The following is a 25400-nucleotide window of genomic DNA, read 5'->3' on the forward strand; positions in this document are numbered from 1 at the left end:
CAGACAAATTCCGGCTGCCAGCAATAACTGAGACGGTCCCCTCTTCCGACCTATACTCTGGTACAAGTGGTTCTTGTCAGTTTTGTTGGGGGTCATTTGATAATTTGAATTTTTTGTGGTCCCTTGATGTTAGATTTAATGAGCTTTTGCAGTAATACACATTTTATTGAAATCTACAATGGAAGCTTTGAGATTAACTTTTTTTTTTTGAAGTTGAGTAAAGCAGACTTGTTCTGCAGATCATATCTTTGTAGCATAAGCCGAAATGTGGTTTACGAGAAACTTGGTGCTGTGCTAAAAAATATGTAGTGAATGCTCATTAATACGGTCTGCAAAAGACCAGAAAGAAAAAAGAAAAGCTAAGAAAACAATTTGTAAAGTTGTTCCGCAAGGAGCTGAAACATTGCCGCCTGCTTTTGACATGAAAACTGCATGGCAATGATGCACGGAGGCGCCTTATTCTAACTGCAATTTTGTAACAGTTCGCAGTAATCATTTACCATGACGCTAATAGTCACGCTAATAGCCACGCGCCAGCGCCTAGCGTGCTTCCCAACGCCGTTCAAATCCAGCGCGCTGCTGCCAGGTCACGTGGCAGGACGCAGCAAACCCTCCTACCCTCCTCTCCCTCTGTGCATTCCGGAGTGATATCCGGCTAGGCCGTACGCCGCGCCGTGCCGTGGTCCGTGCTGCTGCTGTTCGTGTGCTGTTTGTGTCTGATTTCAAAATCATTCCTTCAAACTTCCGTTTGGATTTCCTGCTTATCGTAGCTTGCGCCGCGTGTCAGCAATGCAGCCGTTCGCGTACTTTGTCAAAAGTGACCACGCCGAGAAGCATGGAGCCGTTTCATATTGACAACAGGTTCGACTTCAACCGTAGGAGCCGCGAAGCAAGAGAAGAAAGCGGTTACTGGAATGCGTCGAGTCTTCGTTTCCAGGTGAGACCCAGAGTGTAGCCCAAGAGTGCGTGCAATTTGCGACCGCGAAAATTAACGAGCGAGCGCAAGGGCGAGAAGAAGAGGAAGAGACGAGGCTCTGTCAGCTCTGTCCTGTTCGTTTCCCTTCGGCATTGCGCGTGAGTCACTGGTGGTTTCCGCGGCAGCAAAGTGCATTCCACATCGAATCATCAAACTGCTGGTCCGTCAGTGTTCACAGTGTATGCGTTGCGACGCGAGCGCCGAGGTGTATGCATAGATGCGTTTGCTGAATGCAGGCACGCGTAGGAGTCCTAAATGTAAATGTGGCAATTGTATACCGCCCAGCAAGGCGCGCGACTATGTTTTGGGCTTTCGTTAAGGTGGTTGCCAGACTTCCTGTTGATTATTCGACGTGGGACGTGATCGTGCACTGCCTGCACGCGTTGTTTTCACGCCAGTATCGGCCCGTTGCGGACTGCCGATAGCGTGCGCCGCTCGGTCTGTTTAGAGTTGTGTTATTCGCTACGCGCACGTGCGTCTTTATAGTGATCTGATGTGGCGTCTTAAGGTTAGAACGTACCTCTACGAGCCGATTACACCAGCTGTCAAGCTCAGAGTGGGAGGGGTGTGACGCGTCAAGGCATGCAAGCGACTGAGTGAATTGAAGCGACGCGTCACTGCGATACCACAACAGGTAGCTGCCTGTTCGATCACTTTTGCAACATTGGTAACGTTGCCTGCAGCTGTAAAGTTCTTTTAGTTGCTGGCAGCCGTGAATAAAAAAGTAGCCCTAGAAAAAGAGCGCTTTGTAGCCCTTTCAAATTAAGTGGTTTTGAATAACCTAAGTAGTACAGAGCTTATCATGAAAACTAGTGTGAGCAAGTGGCGTTAGGTATTTGAAGTTTGGCTGTTTAAACATCTTCTTGTGGTTGTAGAAATGCCAGCAATACAAATAATTATCAGGAAGTGCCAGGCATTGTGGGTGCAAAATACACAGCTGGAAATTATGATGTTATTCAGGTGAAGTGCCTTCTCTTCAGTAGTGAAGAAGTCTGAAAAGAGCTTCATCGGAGAGGATGTCTCCACTGTCCAGATTTGGGGCTGTTCTTGTCTGTGCCTGTTCAGCGTACATTGTAGAGCACAAGTATGTGTCGAGTTTTCTCAGATCTGTTTTTTTCACCTCTGCGTTGAGATCAGTGTGTTGCAATGTCTGCTTTGGACCAGAACGTTGATGGCATGCATTGGCATTCCCCTATTCAAAGTAACGTGTGTGTCTCTTCTCAATAGGTCATCATCAGATAGTGCCAGTTTCATGCTCAGAAAGCAGTGCTTAAATACAGGGGGGTCTCGGCTGGCCTCGGAACCCTTACAAAACTAACGAGGAATCTGAGACTCCCCGTACTAGAATGTAGGGAATGTATGAATCCGAAGCAAGCAACCAATTTTCTTTTTCGTGTAAGTGGTGGTTGGAACACTTCTCCAGGGTGGAAGAAAAAGGGAAACCCGCACCCTCATACCACGATTGAGTACAGAGCTGGCCGCTCAGCTCTAAGGCTACACAGCAACAACGAGAACACTGGTATAGCCTCAGCTCAGCCACTTTCTCTCTCCCTCTCTAGTTCCCTCCCCACCTGTTTTCGAGTCACTAGAGACCCCCTTAAATGCAGCCAGGCTTTAAAAAATGCCAATATAAAGTAATGGGATACAGGGCAGCATTCTAAGGTGATATTACAGCATGAGAACAATGCTTTTATCCTTTTTTCTCTAGTATCCATCTCCCATGGCACTCCTCATAGACAATCATAGTAGAAGGATAACCATGTCAAGCTTCTGCAGTAATGCCGGTGTCACATGGCACTCCTCAGAGACTGGTCCAAATACGTCTTATTTCACTTGGTGAAAAGAATACGAATGGTGTTATATAATGCAGCTATGAATGCACCTCAAAGATGAAACATTAATTGGACTTGACAGCTTCTCTTCTGTGGTCTCTCACTGTATAACGAAAGTAAAAACAGCGCTAATTTTTACACAAACCACACAAAAAGAACAGATAGGAGAGCGCCCGTCCTGTCTGTTCTTTCTGCGTTGTTTATGTAAAAATTAGCGCTGTTTTTACTTTTGTTACACAATGTTACACCAACTAGTCCAGCAAGAGGTACTGTTAAACGAACTTTTCACTGTAGTTGCATTATCTTTACTGCTTCTAGATCTGAGTGGAAAATGAACACCGTCTACTGCAAACTACTTCAAGGTCTGTTGAATTATAGCCTGTGCACAAAAAAGCTAGAAGTCCTAAATGAAAAAAGGTGAATGTTCACCATAAATTTTTACCTCGGTGATTATCTTGGTCAGTTTTGATTTTTTTGCCATTTAACTTGCTTGGTGATGACACTGTGCAAGTTCAGTGAATATGCTTGCTCTAATACACTTACAGGAAATTAGGAGCTTGTAGTGACCTGTTTGACTCAGCCTTTCGGCATGCTACCTGAAACCATAGTTAAGCAAAGCTTCAAAGAAACTGCATATACTGTGGACACCAGATGTTTGCTTGCGCCTTCTTTCAAATGCCTTAGACATTAATGTGCAGGCGCGGACAGAAGTAAACGGAGCGCGCCGCACAAGAAAGAACTGCTTGTCAGTGCCGCCTAGCAAAACCACACGTAAGCTCAAAATCACGACACGCATATGCAGGCCCCTTCCGGCGCAACCCTCTCATTGCTCCGCTCGCCTCGCATTCGGCCGGTGTCAGGGTCACGCTATGATGATTATGGTCGGATGGTTGCACCCTTAGTAGCGAGCGGGCATTTCGGAACGCACAGACCGCTGCCTTGATGCCACAAATCCCGCGGGGGCGACGCTATCATTATGTCGTTTCATCTGAGACAGCTGTAGGTGCGTTTCCATCGCAAATAGCGCGCGTCCTTCAAACTTAAGTTGCCTCTGGGATTCAATTTTCGTCTCGCTATAGACCAAATAAACTCAAAACACTTGATCCACCACCGCAGTTTCGGGTTCTTTTAATACATTTACCGTTAATTTTCGGCCTGCTCCTACGAGGAACCGACGGAGCGGCAAAGCATGCGTCCTGTGTGTCTGTACTGCACCACAGTGCTCCTGCATTGGAACCTCGCCTAGGAGGTCAGCTTAAAATGAGATGAAACCGCCGCTCTTGGCGCTTTTTGCAGCGCGATCCAGTGCCTCAAGGATAGTGACTGCTTCCAAATGTGCTGGATGCAGCTGTTGGGTTTCCACGCCTATATTCTCAAACAGACCAATGTCTATATGTAACCGGTAGCAGTGAAGTAATACAGCTCGCACAGAAGAGTTTGGATAGCTTGCCGGGTTCTGCCGTGGCTCATACTCTGATTAGCGGGCGATCACGGGTACTTATAGCCGAATTTCGCACGCGGGGCACGCAACAGTGACGCACTGCTGCTGCGGCATTCGTGTGGGTGAGACAGCGGGTGCTTGTAGTCATCCTAAGATCCAAAGGTGCATGCAAAGTGATTACCATGAGCTCTGCTCCGCACACGACAGCGCGATACGCAGCGTACTGTCTCGGGGGTGATAAGAGCAGGATCCAGTATAGGGGAAGTTTGTTTCGGGGGAGACAGGCAGGGTGCATGCACTATGCTGCGTGAGCGCCTGGTAGGGACAAGGCGAATCATCAGGGATAACTGTAGAAAATCAACACAAAACTGCGGCAGTATGCCGAGTGTTTCGAGCGCGTTTGCTTGCGAGTGAGACGCAGCAGAGTCCCAGCGGCTGCAAAAGTTCGAAACACGCGGGTTGTTTGCGGCGCAAACACGCCTCCAGCTGTCTCAAACGAAGCGGCTTAATGGTAGAGCCGTCCCCGCGCAATTTGCCTTATCAAGGCAGCGGTCTTTGTTTTCCGAAATGTTCGCTAGCTACACAGAGCACGACCATCCGATCATGATCGTCATCAGCACGACACAGACGCCGGACGAATGCGAGGCAAGCGGAGCATTGAGAGGGTCGCGCCGGAAGCGGCCCTGCACATGGGCGTGGCGATTTCGAGCTTTCGTCTGGTTTGGCTAGGCGGTGCTGACACGCAGTTCTTTCTTGTGTGGCGCGTTCCGTTTACTTCTGTCCGCGCCTGTACATGGACCACCTCGTGATATTTGCTCTATGACTGGTAAATAATTTATAATTGTCTTTCTTCTTGTTTCAGTATTATCAACCGAACGATGGATGCGACGTGTAGTTGGTTTCCAGGTCATGTCAAAGGCAAGAAAACTGGTAATATAACCGCTGCTACGGCATTTCTTGTCATTCCAGCTTTTGAAACAGGCTGTTTTAGGTGTTGTAGTGAATTAAAACTGCATATCAACATTTATATTGTAGCCTTTTTCATGCCTCAGCAGACCTAAAGGCCAACTAGGCATCACATCCATCGTACGGCTGATCAAGCCTAAACAACATCAGAGAAAGAAATGGAATTATAAATTATTTAATGGTAGGCAAATACCACTTGGGGATTTTAGTATTTTAATGTCTAATGCAGCATTTAAAAAATATGTGACCAAAGTTACGTTTTTATAGACCTTGAAACTTATTTTTTAGGTGTTGTCTATTTCACTGTTCTCAATTTGCAGAGGTAGCAGTGTTTAGTACTGCTTACCTTATTTTTGTTGTTCTCTTTTCATTCATTGGTTGGGCCCTGTTTTCCTGTGTTATTTTGTGTTGTGTAATCGCATAGTGCATCCCTTCTTTTTTGTTTGTGCACCACTTCTGTTCACTGTTTTTTTTGTGGCAGGCCTCATGACAGCTGGCAGCTTTCCTTTCATTTTGGCCTTCTCCTCTGACGGTGCTCATGGTACTAGACAGAATATAGTTTACTGAAAGGCTGAATTCTAAATTGTACAGCATCATTAAGGTGCTCTCTTCCTTTTTAGCACATGCCATTATTGGTGATGCACACTGTTGCCAAGAATCTTACATTGATACAAATTTGTTTCAAAAGTGCAGGGCATGCTTTGCTCTCATGTAGAGTTTGTGCATTTACAGTGTATAGTTTGTACATGGTCTCTTTGTTGGTGACTGACGCAGCGGCCTCATTGGCTGACTTTTATATTATTATGAGGGTTAGAATTTGTTTTTCTCACTGCTGATGAGCTTTACAGTAGCTTATTTAGCCTTCAACAGTCATGTCTTTTTTATTGCTTTAGTTAGGATACTGAGGCTCGAATGAGCGAGCATCTGGGGCCAAACTACCAGTATAACTTCGCGCCGTTTGTCAGCTTTCTTTATGATGTGCATAACTGTTCAGGTAGGAAATAATTTCAGGTCTTAGTGGTCCTTCATTTGCTTTTGCTTTTCAGCCTTTATGCCAGATGTCTGATTTTGGAGGATAGTTTGTCACATCCTTCATCATTGAAGTAGGTAGCACAATGTACCAGCCGTGACAATTGGTCATTATAACTAAGCACCCCACCTTCCCTTTATGAGCACACCAAAGCTGAGATCTGATGGCAACTTTGATGAGTATTGACACCTGAAGTTGTCATTTTACAAGCACAATGTTACAGACGACTTTAAAATGTCCTTAAGCTATTGGGTTCAAATCGTGTTTTTGCTTGCTGTCAGACTCGCTGAACGGCACTCTCATTGTGAAAATTAGTATAACACTTGGAAATGCAGCCAGGTCCTTCATTGAATGTGAGTGGTGCACACCGGAATCCTGCTCCTGCTGCAAATCATGTGGGTCATTTTGGAGGTTCTGTTAAAAAGTAATGAAGCATAGATATGAAAATGGTGATACACAGTTATTACTATTTTGTGGCCCTTGACCAATTTCTGTCTTAAAAAAAGGCACTGTACTAAAAAGAAACTGAAGTGCACCGGAGCCGCCGCAAACCTTTTGTGTGAAGAAAAGGCATACTGACTATGCTCATGACAATTTGATGATTGTGCAAAATTTCAAAATGACCATTTTACTATTTATTGTTGAACATGTACTCTCTAGTGTCACATAAGGTGTAATGACAGAACTTGTCTAATTTTTCTTTGCACTTCAGTTTTGTTTCTGTTTATATTTTGTATTCCTTAGCATGAACACCACAGGCCATGCACTCCTGTATTACTTTGTATAAGGAAACAGTTACAAGTTCAGCGTCTCTGCGTGTGGGCCCCTCGTTGAACACTATTCTAAGGCACTAAGTTGTTTGCTTTGGACTATATCAATAGCTCATGCGCTTCCAACTGAAAAAAATGTTAAGTAATGTATCATTCAATTTTGACTACAAGAAATCTGCTAACTATGGAGCATGTTGAGGACACATTAGATTTACTGCAGGTCAACCGGCATTAGTGCCTAGCTTGACAAGGGTATGGGCAAGAACTGCAATTAGAAAATTGCTCTTAGCAGTCACTGCGAAGCCGCCGCGGTGGCTGAGTGGTTATGGCACTCGGCGGCTGGCCCGAAAGACGCGTATTCGATCCCAGACGCGGTGGTCGAATTTCGATGAAGGCAAAATTCTTGAGGCTCGTGTACTGTGCGGTGTCTGTGCACCCCAGGTGGCCGAAATTTCTGGAGCCCTTCATTACGTTGTCTCTCATTGCCTGAATCGCTTTGGGACATTAAACCCATATGAACCAAACCAGTCACTGCGTGTTGATTTAAACACTGGCAGCGCTCCTACTATTTTTATTTTCAGTGTTTGCTACCACGCATACTAATATGCGATTTTCAAGGATGAAGTCAATTTTTTCAATAATTGTGCAGTTAAAGTTGCATGTTCTAAAATTCGAAGCAAGCAGTTGCCTTTTTGTACTTCACACCGATATCAGAACTCACCACTATTGCATGACACCATCAACGTCAAGGTGCAAGTCTTGTGTTGGTAATAAACGAAATGATTTCTTACTTTCTTGCTTCAACAGGCGTTAAAGCATACTGCTGTTGTTGCTTTGAAGCGTACAAATACAATTATTATCATATTCCTGGCTGCAAATATGGCTAAGAATTTTTATATGCGTGTTCTTTTTCCTGTAGGTGTATCTGAATTCAAGGTAGAGAAGGCAATGTATGACACCATGAAGGGAATTCCAAAGAATGCACTATTTCACAAGAGGACTGCCATTACCATCTGGTCAACAGAAGCAGTTGTACTATGCAGTTCCAGTGGCAAGTTCTCAGGAGGTGACAGCGGAAGGCAAGTAAAAGGTTCTCCACAAGGCTAAGCATAGAGGGCTGGGATAGTCAGTTCTGGGCAGAATTATGAGACGTCATTCCAGCGCACAAAAAAATATGTCCGGTGTCCGTGATGTCTCTCCTCTTCATTCGTGTGTTTTTGTGCGCTGGAATGATGTTTCATAATTCACTGAAGTGAAAAATGGATGCACTGAGAAGTAATTGCTAGCTTTAGCTGGATTTATCTCAGGGGCATATACTCACTCCATCAGTGTATGTGAGAATTATGACTCAGGTTTGTTAATGGTTTATAATACGAAAGCTCCAAACAAAGGTTAATGCCAAACATTCAAGACGTGATCAAATAATTGTACATGTTGTCTTCATGTGAAAGTTTATTTACAGGAGATTAATTGATGGGTGCAGTTAGCTCGTGTGACGATAAAAGCAGCTTAAAAGCCTAGGCTCTATGTTCAGTGTGGCAGTGCATGATCAGTGAAATTACTCATAATGAACAACTTTTAGTGAATATGTACTTCTCATGCCATGGAAACAGAAGGCGGTTGGTACTTAGCAGTCATTTGCCCTGAAGCTTGGATTGTAGGTACTGAGGCCTAAGTGATGCTGATTCAGTATAGGCATTCGTGGGTGCCGCCACATTTGCCATCGTCTATGAATCGTCTGGTGGTCTCTACTTAACAACGAAAATTTGTGTGTTATAACTTGTAGCCATCACTGAAAGCATATTGCATGAAAATAAGCTTGAATTTAATGCTAGCTGGCTTATTGTTTAACTGTCAGATGCCATGATGGAAGTGACTGTTAAGAGTCCATCATATAGCCCATAATGAGCCCCTGTGTGCCCCCTTACCTTCTCTGCTCTCTTGTCTAGCTGTTATGCATACAGTTTTACAAGCCACATTCTAACTTCGACTTCTGCTACTTCAGTTTATATGTAAAAAAAATTTGGCTACCTTTTACTCAAGCATAGGTGTGCTTGAGCATTCTTTCGCTAGCTTTGCTGCATGCTTTGTAAAAATAGTTTGTTGCATTGAACATGACAAAGCATATCTTAGCCACTTTTTTTCTCACTTAGCAGGGATGACCCAGTGGGGCCTGTAGAGATGGCTCGAAGCGGTTGCAATACTTTGTCGCATACATGTTGGGAGGAATCATGCGACTTGTGTGTTATGTATATGTGTGGCAGTAAACATTGCTACTTTGGAAAAGGCGCCGGTCTGCCATACAATGTTAGCGAAGCTTAACGAACCCCACTTGGTCTAAACTAATTTGGAGCCCTGCACTACAGTATCCTGAAGCCATTATTATTATCTGCTTTGCTGTGAGAAGCGGTTCTTGCAAGTGATCTGCCTGCTTAGAACCAGTCAACTTGTTAAGCTTATTCACTTAACTCATAATCAACTCGGACATTTTTTATAACTGGAACCCTAATGCCTGGATGCACCAAAAAAAGTGCATCTCACTGGAAGACAGAGATTGCTAGGCACCATAGTGGGCAATGCACACTACGCAGAATCTACTGCGGGTTTTGTACGAGTGGAAGTGTCTCCAGGTACTGTGCAGTGAACTGCACCACAGTGTCAGAATGCGTATAGCAAGCTAGAGCTAAACAAAACTCATGTGCGTTCAGGCAGCTTTGGTTTCAATACATTCAGCAGGAAAAATAATCTGGCAGCTTTTTTTGCACATGTGTTGGGGTTTTACCAGTGCCAGAGGTCATCGCATCTTGTTTAAGGTTTCGTTTCGAATCATTAACATTCCAGTCTTTTCATTTTGTATGTGGCATTCAGCTGAAAATAAATTTCACCAGTCGGCTTTTTATCCTTTGCTGCCACTTTTTTGGAAGAAATGAAGAGGAATGGTCTTCTAAATAGATGCAGCCAGCCATGCAGTGCTTTACAGTTCTGCACCCTGTGTGCATAAAAAGTCTCAATACATGGATTTTGTCACCCTGAAATATACTTGCATCAAATATTTTTTTGTTAGTCGAACTACATGTTATCTCCTTTTTGTGCCCTTCTTTATGGCCATCTTGTAATCATTTCTCTAATTCCTTAATTCCTCTTAGCTTTTTGTTTTCTGCAGCACTAGAATTTCCATATCAATTTATTTCTCTAGGCTGCCAAGTATTAGTATCTCTGAGCCTGGTAATGGATCAAATTACCGGAGATGGTAGAGTGCTGTTGACTGTCTCAGAAAGCCTGACTGTGTTAGAAGGACTGTCATGCTCAATATCAGCTGCAATGCCAAAATATGATAGAAATTCAGAATATGATGCAGGCGTACCCAACTGTGTTGTAAACATAAGCAGTTAGCTATGAATATAAATGAAAAACACAACGCAATTATTCACATTTTCATTCACACAGCATGGTGATGAACAGGGGCAAGGAAGGAGGCACCTCAAAGTGTTTTTCGGTGTCTTCCCCCTTGTCCGTGTTCATCGTTGTACTGTGTGAATGAAAGTGTGAAATACTAGCTCATCCAGACACTGATTTCAAGCAAATTATTGCAAGTGGGGTGCTTTATGTGAGTAGCATTGATTTTCTATAAAGCAGAAGACAGTTGATTTATTGCAGAGGCATTGAAAGTCGTATTGAATGTGTACTGTATGTTTGCACCACTGAGCTAAATTTAATAGCAGTGTTTGCTGGTTGTCTTTGCACTGTGAATATTATAGTGTATTTCACACAAATTCGTGATTTTGTTCTGTTGTTCTTCAGGCATTGTGGCTACACAGCTGGAGTCAAGCTGCTATCAGGGAAATGCAACCTGTTCGACTTTGTCAGAAAAGATGCACACTATGATGCTAGGGGCCTCCATCTTGACTACACTGCCAATTTTGTCTACCAATGAAGCTAAGGATGCTTCTGTGCAAATGTGAGCATTTTTTCTTTACGATACGTGCTTGCTCTTAGTCTTCGGCAAGAACAGAAATGATGTGGTTATGTGCATGCTCCAGTGTACAATCATGTGAAAAATTATGACACTGCGAGTGTGTGCCACACTATGCCTAACTGCGTGCAGGTGCCATCTGATGAAATGCTCGTGCCATCAAAACCGGCGCAGCGAGATTGATGGATGTTAGTGCACCTGACTCGACATCAGGAGTGCTTGCCGTTTTACACCATTTGGTGTGCATTCGCTGGGATCTCTTAATTTTTCTCAAGATAGTATGTCCAAACACACAGCATCTCAATCAAGACATTCTACGGTATTCCAACCACGCCAAATCGAATAGTACACCGACCACACCAGGAAACACTAAACCAAAGCACACCAGAGCCGGTATTAGACAACCGGGTCACAGCACAGAACACCAGACCAGAACACACTAAAGCACACCACACTATGCCACATCAGGACCCGTGTCTGAAAATCCTGGTCTGGTCAGAACACCAGACACGGTCACACCAGAACCCGTCTTTAAAAAGGCCAGTTTGGTGTAAACACCAGAAACGGGCTGGTGTTTTTGTTCGACTGGGTATATGGCATTTCTTTCAATTGTACGTATGAACTACTGGCAACGTATTGATTCCTTTTAATATAATTTTGATGCATAGTGTTTTGTTCAGCTGTAGTTTAATTTGAGCTCTCTACATATGGTGAGTCCACTTCAGATTATGTTGGGACTTCGAAATTGCCTCATGTTGCGTTTGGATTTGTAGTCATGAGAGCTTCATTTTGTTCAAGTGTATTTGAAGGATTTGCTGTAAATAATATCTAGCCTACTACGAGAAATTAGCACAAACATTAGCCTTGCTGTTCATAGTGGCAGCTGACGATTATGTTCTTACATCACTCATTTAGCTCCAGACTACAATTTTGCCATGGTTCATGGGGCCTTAAAGTATGGCTTCACTTTTTCCCCCTTACCTTATTGTTTGGGAAGCGTATGCCATTGAGTCATGCAAAAAAGGAAGTTAATATGATGATGCAAAGATGGGCGTTTAGAAGACAACAAAGAATTCTGTTATCATTAAGCTGAGTCACACCACTGTGATCATAGGTCTGTTTGAGTCCTCTGTATTATCCTGTTCTGCATACTTCTGATTTTTTGTTGACTTGCACATGGTTCCTCGAACAGGGAGTTTTATGAATGGTTCAATGTATGGTATTCATGGCAGAGTTCACTTTGTATAATCTGTATAATCTATTTCAGATCAAAAACCTAGCACTCATTCGTGGTGAGACAGCTGATGAGGCTACAAAACTTATTATGATGACTGTAGTGAAGACTCATGTGGCCCTAATGTACACATTGAAGGGGCGGGGCGAAAAAGAAACATTTAAGAACCTATGGCTGTACAGCGCAATTGTTGATGAGTACACGTGAATCTTCTGAAGGTTATAGAAACTTTGTGAACACACCATCTAATTGCAGGAAAAAGCTACTTTCAATCTACCTGGTGTGGTTTTCTGCACTTCCGTTATCAATTACTGAGTAGCCATCCAAATTTAAAGGACTATAGGTACCAAATTTTCGCTTTAGCGTTTTCTCCTTTCAAACCAAGCGTTAGACATTCTATACATGTACGAGCACTAAATAATTTATAATTTAATTTCATAGTGGTGGTTCAAAAGTCCAAACACACATGGACCAAGTAAGAGACGAGACACACAAACTGGCACTGATCTTACATCTGATTTTTTATTAGGAAGAAGCACGTCATATATACACACACGGAAAAACAGCGCACATGTGCAATGTCAACAAAACTCCTAGTGCTAGTAAAAGCTAAAAACCGCTTTAAAAGCATGTGTGTATCTGCAGAACCGCTGCCCAATATGTAGCATATTGATTTCTCGAAGCGATAATGTAACAGATGGCGTACTCACGCACCCATTACTTTTTCTGATAATATGAAACGCCTCAGCTACTTCTTTAGTGCGCTGGTTAGATGAGCGAAGGAGACATCAGTATCGTCAAAAAAATGGCGTACATTTGCACGTGGAACAATGCTTAGCTAGGTTAGTTTCTTTCTTAAAGAAATAGTGTGCTCCATGAGCCGCACGTTAACGCAGCGGCCAATCTGGCCTATGTAGGTAAGGCCACAGGACTGAGAGATTTGATACACTACGCCAGTCTTACAGGGAACATATCTATTTTCATTATTTTTGTTGCAAACATTTCTTCTGCGCCCTTCATGCTTTCTTTGAACTGCCGCCTCCACTCTTTCTAGCTTGTTAGGTGCAGGGAACAGAACCTTTACCCCATGCTTGCTCCCAACTCTTTTAATCTGGTGGGACAGCGTGTGGACATATGGCATAACCAATACATTTCTTCTCCCTTCTTCCGAACCCTTTTCCAACCCCGAGGTACTTGCAGACGATTTAAGCTCATGTAGGACTTTGTATGCACTCGAAACGAGAACTGAGTCCCGGAAACCAGCTTCCCTACATCTGTCTACCTGGGCTAAGAGACTGGGCATCATTTTATGATAAGATTTCTTTACTGCCATGCCTAAGCATCCCGTAACGATGCCACTTTTTACAAGCTTTGAATGAAAGGACCTGTAATTCAAAAGGGGCTTTTCACTTCTAGAGGAATACTGCCAACAGACATGGTTGGGTTCGAAAGAGAATTTAAATCAAGGAATTGCAAGACTGTTTCTTGAGGGTCTTCATGTGTGAACTTCAGCCCCGTCCCATTACGTGCAAAAACATGAAGAACATTTGACACAAATTCGGGGTTCACTGACCTAGCCAGCACCAGGTAATCGTCCACATAACAGAAAATGCGTATGCAATAACCGGCTAGATCAGTCTCAGCTTTCATATCAACCCGGCTTAGATAAATGTTACTGAGAATGGGAGCTACCTTGGCACCTATGCACACACCCGATTTTTGCATATAAGGTCGACCATCCCACTGAACAAGCGTGTTACTCAGGTAGTAAGATAACAGTGATTTCGGAGGAAATCAGCTACTGCCTCAGAATTAGGTACGAGAAACGGATCCTTTACGCGAAGTGACGAAAATTGTTTGCAAAGATAGGTACACACAACCAACTGCCAAGAATTGTGCTCAGAGACGATTGCCCGGAAAGGAACGTTAGGCTTGTGCGTCTTAGCACTAAAGAAAGTTTCTAGCACCAAGTGTTCAGAGAAGGCGATGACTTAACTTCGGAAGTTTTAAGTATGGAGGTATAGCAAAGAAAGTGAAGGAAGCTAAACAACCGGTGCTAGAAATTGTCTTTAGTGCAAAGATGCACAAGCCTGAATTTCCTTGCCGGGCAAGCGTCTCTGAGCACAATTCTTGGCAGTTGTTTGTGTCTACCTATCTTCGGAAACATTTGTCGTCACTTCTTGTAAAGGATCCGTTTCTCGTACCTAATTCTGAGGCAGTAGCTGATTTCGTCAGAAATGAGAGCGGGGCACTATGTGATTGTTTTAGCGTAGATGTGGTTGATTTGTTTTATTCTCTTCCACACTTTGAACTAATTCAGTATGTTCAGCATTGTATTATGGATGACAGCGATGAATGCGTGTTCCAAAATGAGTGTGGAATCACAACAGGACCCTTTGTTTAACTGTTATCTTACTACCTCAGTAACACGTTTGTTGAGTGGGATGGTCGTCTTTATATGCAAAAATCGGGTGTGTGCATAGGTGCCAAGGTAGCTCCTATTCTCAGTAACATTTATCTAAGCAGGGTTGATATGAAAGTTGAGACGGATCTAGCCGGTTATTGCATACGAATTTGCCGTTATGTGGATGATTACCTTGTGCTGGCTAGGTCCATTAATCCCGAATTTGTATCAAATGTTCATATTTTTGCACGTAATAGGTCGGGGCTGAGGTTCACACTTGAAGTCCCTCAAGAAACAGTCTTGCAATTTCTTGATTTAAAATTGGCTTTCGAACCCAACCATGTCTGTTGCCAGTATTCCCCTATGAGTGAAAAGCCCCTTTTGAATTACAGATCCTTTCATTCAAAGCTTGTAAAAAGTGGCATCGTTACATAATGCTTAAAGGTACACTGAGGAGAAATTTAAGTTGGCTTCTATCGATAGAATACCAGCTCCTGATCACAAAAACGCCGATCTTAGTGAAAACAAAGCTCTTGTAAGGTAGAAAATAGCAAGAACCAAAATACAGGCATCGCCGCCACAGGCGAATCTCGCAAGTACAAGCGTGGTGACGCCATAGGGCAAGAGTCGCCACCTTGGAGGAATTTTACTGCCTACATGTCGCGCGAATTTCTGAGGCTGACAAAGGAAGGTTGCGCGGTTCAATATTGAAGTAAGTTTTGTTTTAAAACGAATAGTGCACTTTTATCACACAAGAAAGGCAGGCAAAAGACAACCTGAATGTTGGAAGCAAAGAAAATCGATGCTTGGCGGCGCCACAGGCGGCCAGGAGAGTTTCGATTTGTTATGGCGCTTCGCGTCTATGAGCTTTGCGTGCCCCGTGGTTTTGTTTTTGACGTACCTCGATATACAAGCGCCGAACAGCAGAGGAACTCCAAGTGCCGCTTAAAGTTCTAGTTAACCATTGAAGGAGCCTGTTAAGGCTTGTCAGATGATCGCCACGTTCGATGAAAAGCTATGATGGCACGACGGTCGGTGATCATACAAGGCAGCACTTGTGTATTCGCACGCTTGCCCGGCGAAACATTCCCGGCTGTGCCAGTCAACTTCAAACTACTTAACGGAAATCGTTAATTAGGGGCGGGAGACAAGGTACAAGGCAGTTCAGAAAATTTGCTGATGGCCTAGCTCTGTTAGGCCAGGATATACCTTGCGAAGGCACGGAGATTTCTGCATCAGAAGAGTGCATTCACTAGATGCGCCTTTATTGACGGCTGTAACTTGAGCCGTCGTGGCGGAGTGGTAGCGTCACCGCCCCAAACGGCGAAGCCCCTAGTTCGATTCCGAACCTCGACACAGGACTTTTCTTCTTTTATTGAGTGCGTGGGCGGGGAGTTTCAGTGGCATCCCATGAATGCCACGCCGAATACGTTGGTTAGCGGTTAAGCGCAGGCGCTCTGTAAAGAGGCGTTTATGCTGCGGCGAGGAGCGCGCGCGCTGTACAGCGAAGTCACGTCTATCAAAGCGAGACCCTCTATACTCCAACTGCGCCTGACCGCCGACGCGTTCGGCGGCTTCGGCGCACTCAGACCGCACTGGCGGGGGGTGACTTGGAGCATGTCTCTGTTTCGCGCCGAGTGCGCCAGCCGCCGCCGGCCCGCCCGGACTGATTTGGCTCCGCGGCGATCTGCGCGTTGTATTCAATAGCTGTGGCAGTTGGGCGGAGCTGTTCCTTTCGAGCTCGGCTAATTTAATCCATTCACAGTACATATCTGAAGGTACATGCAAGTGGGCGAGAGAGCCAGATCCAGTGGACCCGTTGGATCTAGCGGAAGCCGTTGAAGCGTCGTGCGCCGGCTTTAGTTTCAAGCCGCCGACTTTGAACGCGACCGCCCTTTAGCACCCACTTGTTTTTGTGGCAAAAAATAAATAACTTCGCCCTTGTAACCGTGGGAGACCTCGACGCCGCCTGCTGCGCCGTGCAACCGTGCCGTTCAAGGAACCACAATCCGTTGGCCTCAAAGCCCCGGCCAGCCTCCGATGGGCGCATCGCACCCCTTGCGACTCCCCGCACTGGGGTTATGATATTTAGTTTGCAACGGCTGCTCTCTGAGGAAGGGGGAAACCACCCGCCGGCGCCTAACCTAACCGTGCTCCCTCAAAAGCATCGCACGCTCTGTGGGGCTGAGGTCGCTGAAATGCAGGCCGGAGTTTTTGCGAGAACTACGTCGTCGGGTTCGGGAACGGGATCCAGCGTAACGCTGGCAAGACGACGGTGCAATCGTAAACGAAGCGACGGTAGCGACCCCCCGATAGATGCCTTCAACGTGCGGCGGCGGTAGCTTTCATTTCGGCAGCTGCTAGACCGCACCGCTAGCCGCCAAAAATCATGGAGTCTCCGTTTACGTCACGTTTCACGTCATTCCATTCTGTGGCGTCATAAGAGTTCTCCGTGTCGTCATAAGAGTTCTAGAGTTTGAATCTAAGGGGCGGGAAAAAAGTTTTCAACTTCGAATCCAAATTTCTTTGAAATAAATGCATCTTTCGCTCCCGGAGAAGCGGCAACAAAGCCATGAAATGCCGAACTATCAGATCTTGCTAACAAAAGAAATTTGATAGGGTTCTCCTCAGTGTCCCTTTAAGCATGGCAGTAAAGAAATCTTATCATAAAATGATGCCCAGTCTCTTAGCCCAGGCAGACAGATGTAGGGAAGCTGGTTTCCTGGACTCTGTTCTCGTTTCGAGTGCAGACAACGTCCTCCGTGCGCTGAAATCGTCTGCAAGTACCTCGGGGCCGGAAAAGCGTTCGGAAGAAGGGAGAAGAAATTTAGTGGTTATATGTCCACACACTCTCGCACTGGATTAAAAGAGTAGGGAGCAAGCATGGAGTAAAGGTTCTGTTCTCTGCACCTAACAAGCTAGAAAGAGTGGGGGCGGCGGTTTAAAGAAGGCATGAAGGGCGCAAAAGAAATGCTTGCAACATAAATCATGAAAATAGATATGTTGCCTGTAAGACTGGCGTAGTGTATGAAATCCCCCTGTCCTGTGGCCTTTCCTACATAGGCCAGACTGGCCGCTGGGTTAACGTGCGGCTCATAGAGCACACTAATTCTGTAAGAAAGAAGGAAACTAATCTAGCTAAGCATTGCTCCACGTCCAAATGTACGCCGTTTTTTTATGATACTGATGTCTTGTTCGCTCATTCTGACCAGCGCACTAGAGAAGTAGCTGAGGCGTTTCATATTATCAGAAAAAGTAATGGGTGCGTGAGTATGCCATCTGTTACATTATCGCTTCGAGAAATCAATATGCTTCTTAGTGGGTAGTGGTTCTGCAGATAGTCACATGCTTTTAAAGCAGTTTTTTCTTTGTACTAGCACTAGGAATCTTGTTGACACTGCGTATGTGCGCTGTTTTTTCGTGTGTATATATGACGTGCTTCTTCCTAATAAAAAATCTGTAGCAAGTTCAGCGCTGGTTTGTGTGTCTCGTCTCTTACATGGTCCGTGTGTGTTTGCGCTTTTGAACCACCACTATGCATCAACACCAACTAGCACAATGTGAAGTTTTTCTGCAATTTAATTTCTTCTTGACGCTCTTTCGGTTTCATCAGTCGAACGATAACTGTGACGTTTCAGTCACATGAGGCATAAAAAATCGGTTATATTATTGCTGACAGGCCATTTCTTGTCATTCCAGGTCTTGGAAGAGGCTGGATTAAATGTCGTAGTCAGTTAAAGCTACATATCAGCGATTGTATTAGATTTTCTAGTTGCATCATGTGACCAAAACATCAACTTGACGGCAGTCGGCGTTCGGTCGATGAAACCAAAGCAGCATGAGAGAAGAAATTCGATTATAAATTATTTAGCGGGGTTGTAGGCAAGTACTACCTGGTAATCGATGTATTTTATTATCTAACTCATCATTTGACAGAAGAAAACACGCAATAAATTTAGGTGTCTATAGTCCTTTAATGGCTCATTCACCTTTCGGTTATTCTTATGATGGGTATTTATGTTTATTATGGTTACAGATATTAATAGCATAACGAAATTTGCTGATATTTCAAGCATTGCACATTGTAGCATTGCATACGGCTATGAAGCATTTCCTGAAAGATGTGACTAATACTGTGCAAAGTGATTTTTATCCACCATACCGAATATCAATTTGATATGTGTGTTTATTTGTTCACTTTTACATCTGCTGCGCAGTGCAGAATCCCAACAGCCACCATGGAAGGCAAGAACAGAGTGGCTGCGTTCGTGCGGGGGCGAGAGACTGGGATGGCGGTCGGAAAGTTGAATGAAGGGGGTGGACCCTTCACCCCAGTAACTGGGGCTTTGCAAGAATGCCCAAAATGTCTTGCAAGAACAAATAAATAAGAAGCATTCTTACTTGCATTGTAATTTCAGTAGTAACATGTACAAAAAAAATACTGAAGTGAAGAAAGCCTCTATTGGTTGGCGAGGTGGGCTTTCAGTCTAATTGGGTCGGTTGGCCCATAGGCATACAGCTATTGGCTCTAAATGGGTTATCTTTGTTGACTTCCCCCACGTTATCACCTAAGAAGCCCACTGGGACCAGAACGGCTAGACCACAGGGCCCCAGTACGGGCTAGCCCACGGAGTCCCAGTATGGGCTAGTCCACGGGGGACCAGTACGGGCTAGTCCACGGAGGCCCGGCACGGGCCAGCCCAAAGAGACCCTGCACGGGCCAGCCCGCAGTTCAGAGCCCCATTTGTGCTACTGGGGGTTGTCAGAAATCTGATCAGAACGCACCCACTTTCCGATCCTAGCCCCCTCTGAAGATATTTCAGTGTCGGCCACTTTCCTTGCAGCCCTGTTCTGGGCCCCTGCAGTGTCCAATGACGGTGTTTTTATCTACAAGCCGACCGGAAGCCTTGTATCTGTTCCTCTAGGGGCTTTCGCTCATACCGCATAACATACCTTAAGCCTTGGCCCTTTTTTTCTGCCAAAGCTGCTCTTGCACCAATAAAATGATGCATCATCATCATCATCGCCAGCACAAGCTACTTATACAAAGTGGTCGACTGTATTGGTAAGCGGGTTCCAAGAGAAGGCAAGCGTAGCAGAGGGCGGAAGAAAAAAAAGAGGGGCGATGAGATTAAGAGGTTTGCGGGCATACGATGGGCGCAGCTGGCAAAGGACAGGGCTAATTGGAGAGACATGCGAGAGACCTTTGCCCCGCAGTGGCCGCAGTCAGGCTGATGGTGATAATTCATGCCTAATTGATCCTACTCTTTCTAACCACCGCCACCTTACTCCTGTCACTTTTTTATTTCTGGGTTCGTCAATAACTTCTATCTCTTCTGCAACCCGCTGGACCTTTTTGCTGCTAGTTAACGTTATCCGTGCGAGAGCTCACGTAAACGCCATAGTCCGCCAGAGGCGACCAAATTGTTCGCAAGTCGAAATCTCTGCTATGCTTCATGTCCTCAAGAGGTTTTCCCCCAGATAGGACGTTTGTAGCGCAAGCAGCAATCTCGAAAACCCAGTGCCACGAGTTCGTACCGTACGGAATGGTTTTGCTGTGTAATCTCGAATTAAAATTCAGAAAACAGCCAAGCTTTCGTGTGAGGCTTTTATTTGGCATCGAAAGTACGGCATCTGCTGCCTTGACGTACTCAGTCGTTGTCGAGTATCCGAGTGCCTGAACGGGGCAAGAGCAGCCGTGCTAGAGATCTTGCCGCTGAAACAGCTTCCTCCGAACCTTGCTTTGTCCGTCTGTTTCTTGTCCGTCACGGCTCAGCGCCGCTGCCGGAGCGCAGGCCCCGAGATGCGTTTTCTGGGGCACCCTCGGAAAAGGCTGTACACTTTTTGGACGCGGAGTACCCGGGCGCTGTTTCGCGGGGTCAGTTCCTTGGCTTTGATCTTCCGAGCGGCGACTCCCACTGGCTTCTTCCATGTGGTCCCAACACGGTCTCGCAGGGTTAAGTTGACCAAGTCCGTGAGAACAGACGTCTCCAGGCTTTCTTTTTCCGATGTCGTGCATAGCTTACTGTCGTGCTGTGCAGCTGCCTGTTCACCTTTCTGACGACTCTCTAAGCGTTTCTTTTGCGATCTGGTGCAGGGAGGTGAGTAGGTCGCTCCGACATCGGTGCGACCAACCGAAGTGGAGGAAGCCTTGCTGATGGTACTTGCGGCTCTGGCAGACGTAGCGGCCCTCCGGGGTCCCGTCGAAACATTCGCCCACCGCGTCTTGTCATTCTTGCTCCTCTTTACGCCGTCAAGTACCAGGAATCGCGTGAACTGAATCGAACGCTCGCGTCGTGCTGCTCCTGAATGCGCAGCGGGAGCGTACAGTTGAACGTCGTCATCTTTGAGCCTGGCTGCACAATTGAAGACCAGAGTAGCTTCGTAGCAAATTGCCAACAATAATCATCCGTTGAGTGGCAGGGTACGTAAGCTCGCTTTTTAAGCAATTTTGGCGAGCTTTCTTATTGACACGCTGTTCTTATAGATTGCGCGCTGCGCCGGCAGGTGGCTTGGGAAAAATCTCCCACAGAAAGCTGCGATAACAAGCACATCAGTACAGACCAATAATGATGTGTTGCGCTACCTGTGAAAGTTTGTTTCAAATAAGAATAAGGGCTCGAAACGGAATAGCCTGTTATGTTTCAGCGCATTACTAAGACCAGTTTACACGGTTTCAGAACCAGAATAAATACGGTCAAGTCTTGAATCAAAACCTTCGATTAAGATAATGACATGTTTGTAAGCCAATTTGTGCACACATATAGCTACTATTTACAAAATAAGGTTTGAAGTGAGGCAAAAGAAAAAATGTAAGCTTGGATAACTACGCATTTGCGCAGAGATGTTCAGAAGACAAAATTCTTTGCTATTAATTCAGGGAAACAAAAGATACTAATATTCTAAATCAAGGACACATAAAAATTAGGTCACCAAAGAATAAAAATGCGACTCCGTTACGTTTAGTCGATGCAAGAAAAAAATGCACTGCCAACTACGTGACCTTGTTTTGCAGGGCGAAAAACCAAAAGTGATGTATGCTTGCCGCGACACAATAGAGCCCATAAATCTCAGAGTGCTCGTTTTGTTCTTTATTGAAATCGTAAAATCTGCAATATCGTTTCTAACAAACGTTGTGAGCACCTGTCAGTCGCCGACGGAGTCTTGGCCAATCCCCTGCAGTGGGTACGTGCCATAATCTTCTTGAGGACATCCTCAACAACAACAGTGCACGTAGATCGAATGCGGCGCGGGAGGCATTGCAACACATCACCAGCGGACGTTGAGTACCCACTAAAATTTCTGCGCGCCTGATGCCTCAGTTATTTTTTGCCAATAAAAACTGAATTTCCTCATTCTTCTTGAGATTTCGATTAGGAGTTCTTTTTTCTTGTCGTTTCAAAAGTTAGCATGTAATCGTCCTGTCCTGGGGTGCTAATTCATAATTTGCACTTAAGGAAAGGAAGTCCGCCGAAGATGGCAATTTTTTCGGGAAAAACTTTTCTTTGTTTCAACCACACTATGTTGACAGTTTTTCGAATGTGCGTCCTTAAGCTACTGGCACATTAAAGGCGAAGTAAGCGCTAAATAAGAGCTAAATCTATTTTTACAGTATCATGTGATGTTTTCCCCACGATATTATGCCTTGCATGGCTAGAGCAAGCGGGCAAAATTTAGGAACGAGGAACACATTGTCAGAGAATGTCCACGAAACCCGTGTCTCTTCAAAACACTACAAATGCATTTTTCCCGCGCATCCCCGAAGCCGCGTCCTCCAGAGCCCTAGGAAATGCTCCAGGTCACAGAGCCGTTCTGTCGGACTCCTAAAGCTCTTAAAAGTGCCTTGCGATGATTGTTGAATAGTTGGCAGCGGGAGATCAAATGTGAAATATCCTGGGGCACACCACAAGGGGCGCACAGAGGGCTACTTGCTACCCAAAGTTTATGTAAACAGGATTTAGTGAAGGCATCATCCAGGCGAATTCGGTGGAGGCAATTTCGATCACGTCTGTCTATTTTGCGTGGCTTGCAGAAGTCACAAGTGGGGTCGATACGTAGAAGGGGTCTATATTGACGCTGTGGATCATACCATAATGAGCGGTGCGCTGAGGCGATGGTGTTGCTTGCGAGACTAATAGACTGCGTAGAATCATGGTTTAATGACATTCTCCAGGATTTATACTTAATACATTTAGGTTGACCTAAGCAGCAACATCCGCTCATTTGTATTCTCAAAACGTGCATATGTTGGGGAGTGGCTAGTAAAAGAGATTAGTAGAAGTGACGTACGACCTGCTTTGGCGGAAAAATAAAATACAATTCATTGCCAGCGAAAACTCTCCGCTATGGCTCCATCCCGACTCAGTAGTAGAGAAGCCCCGGCACATTTTTATCAGCGTTTTCGCGAACCGCGACGTCGCACGGTGCAATATCTCCGCTGAACAGTCACTCGCGCAAAAAATTTTACAAGCCACTGTACGTCATTGATGAATACTCACGGACCACAAAAGATTTTTAAAAAAAGAAGGCTCTTTTCGTCAGAAAAAAGGAGGCGCCAGCAAGGCACCCGACTTTGTCGGCGTCCGAACGCAGCAGTAGGTGCAGCTTTGGGTCGTGCTTGCGGCGGGACGGGTTTCCGCGGGCTGCTGGAGCCGGGGCTTGCTTCTGCTCTGGATTTACCTGCTCCTTCTTTACGGCCGGCGTGCCGGCTGCAGGCGCCCTTGCACCGGCATTCTTCATGGCTGCTCGACATTTCTTCGGAGCGGCCTATTTGCTATCGCCTACGTTGAGGTTTTCCATGGCTCGCAGGAGACAGCCATCCACTCTCAGTTCTGAGGGCGCTCTGGGCTTCTTCGAAAGCTGGTAGTCTTCCATCTGTCGTCGCTCGAAGCGCGCCGTCTGCGAACGGCTACAGGGAGGCGAGTAGCTGCAACTGACCTCAGTGCGTCCTCCGGCATCCGCGGTTCTGGCGGCGTGCGGGCGCCTACTGGCCTTCGCTGGCCCAGTCGGAGGCTTCGTTTCGCTCTTCTCCTTCTCTGCTGGCTTGTCCTTCGCACATTTCATGCCTGCGATAATGCTTCACTGCGCTTCTTCTTCTTCGTCTTAGTAAGCATGGCACATACCCACGCAGGGGGATTGGCCAAGGTTGAGTAGATAATCCCAATTATGTATTTGCGAGGAGAAAAATAGGCGTGATAAGACTAAATCAAGATAAAAATTGAAAAAAGTCAAATGAACTAAAGAAATATGAATTACCAGGAATAGAATCGAGCATTTTGGACATGCGACAAAATTTTGTATACAGCTAGAAGGTAATCGATCAATTGCACTTATGTAATCATGGAGGTAGCCGCATACACTGCTTAACGGGAATCCCTTTGCGCACGCACCGAACGAAAGAATAACTGGAAGATACAGAGGGAGTCCTAACCTCAAAAGAGGAACCTCCAAATACTGTTTTCTCTGAACTGCGAACCGCCGCCATCACACACAAATGTTTGTCGCAGCGAACCCACATCTGCATAAGCACAAATTTAAGTGAGGGATTCTGCATCGCAGAAGCGTCATTGACACCTCACAAAGCGTTGATTTTACACAACCGGATATTCCATGGGAAGTTTAAGTGGCTAAAATCCACGTTATTGAGCAATGGTTCCCTCAGGTTGGCCGAAATATGTTGGAAGCGCTGGAAACGTGAAGTTTCTAACAGAATGAGGTGAGGGACGGGATAGATTACAGGAGCGCTGAGGGCTGACCTTGCCAATAAATCAGCCACCTCTTTAAAATAGACGCCCGAATGCCCAGGTACCCAGACAAAGCGGATCTCACGCACTGTGCGCGGAAGAAAAAAACCTAAGCGAACGATTCAATAAAGATTTTCCCGAATTTTGGAGAGAGACTAGAACTGAAAGGCAGTCTGCAAGAATAAGAACCCTTACTACATGCCTATGAAGTTTGAGAAGAGCGAAACCAATGGCCAGAAACTCTGCGAAGAATATAGTAGTATAATCTGGGATACGAACGGAATAGCTCCAAGCCAGCTCCTGCAAATATATCCCAGCCGCGGCCTTCTCACAGCTGCCCGAGGCATCAGTGGAGATAACAGTATGAAGAGGAAAACTCTGTAGGTGTTCAGAAAGGACACCATTTAGGATATTTGCAGATATTTGCGCATGGGACGGGAAAATATGGTCCTAATAGAAGACGGGGTCAGCCTGCGTATCTGCAACTTGTTGCAAGGAGATCAGCTTAACCTGAAGCGGGGCTAACAGATTCTGCGTGAACCTAACTTGCGGAAGCTGATAGCGTGGCCAATGATTAGTGAAAAACAGGTGTGGTTGGGATAGAAAAATGGGACTACGAAGGCCGGGGGCCGGGTCAAAGGACCTGATGAAAGTACGCACTGTACTTTCCTCAGGTCCTGAAATGAGTCATAAAAGACTCCAAGAACATAATAGGAGCTTGGAGAACGGCAAAGGAAACCTTGCCGAACACTGTTTGGATTGCAAGCCGGCGGGGTGCCATCCAGTTTTCAAAGAATGCCGAATCATCAGTAAAAAGAAACAGCAACTAACACGTGAGATTGCAGAAGCCAGACAGATACGAAAACTGAAAGATAAATGTGTTAGTGCAGCATCTATCTGGCTCTCAAAGAAAGAAATTGAATTCCTTGATATTGTAAATAAAATAAGTGCGTGTTATGTGGTGACTCACGGCATGATGGCCTGGTAGTATTTCTGCGATATTCAGCCTGTATAAGAACTTCACATGCAAT

The 25400-nt window shown here is 45.3% G+C and overlaps 1 protein-coding gene across 3 annotated transcripts; it reads left to right on the forward strand.

Moving 5' to 3' along the window:
• Window positions 1–647: 647 nt before the first annotated feature.
• On the forward strand, window positions 648–19009 carry LOC144113015 (uncharacterized). Of its 3 annotated transcripts, none has more exons than XM_077645887.1 (5): window positions 648–937; window positions 5112–5179; window positions 7935–8094; window positions 10817–10973; window positions 18844–19009. In XM_077645887.1, exons 1-4 carry the CDS (start codon window positions 915–917, stop codon window positions 10947–10949), a joined length of 384 nt encoding a protein of 127 aa, XP_077502013.1. In that variant the 5' UTR covers window positions 648–914; the 3' UTR covers window positions 10950–10973; window positions 18844–19009. The 3 variants fall into 3 exon arrangements, with proteins under 3 accessions (XP_077502013.1, XP_077502014.1, XP_077502015.1); XM_077645888.1 differs by having other exon boundaries at window positions 18849–19009; XM_077645889.1 differs by lacking the exon at window positions 5112–5179.
• The last annotated feature ends 6391 nt before the right edge of the window (window positions 19010–25400 follow it).

The sequence above is a fragment of the Amblyomma americanum genome, chromosome 1 (genome assembly GCF_052857255.1).
Source record: "Amblyomma americanum isolate KBUSLIRL-KWMA chromosome 1, ASM5285725v1, whole genome shotgun sequence".
NCBI lineage: Eukaryota > Metazoa > Arthropoda > Arachnida > Ixodida > Ixodidae > Amblyomma > Amblyomma americanum.

Excerpts from the sequence above, each read along its gene's own strand:
- LOC144113015 (XM_077645887.1), top strand. The coding sequence starts at position 915 with ATGCGTCGAGTCTTCGTTTCCAG. Across the intron at positions 5,180-7,934 it reads TGTCAAAGGCAAGAAAACTG|GTGTATCTGAATTCAAGGTA; the intron begins GTAATATAACCG and ends TTTTTCCTGTAG. Across the intron at positions 8,095-10,816 it reads TCAGGAGGTGACAGCGGAAG|GCATTGTGGCTACACAGCTG; the intron begins GCAAGTAAAAGG and ends GTTGTTCTTCAG.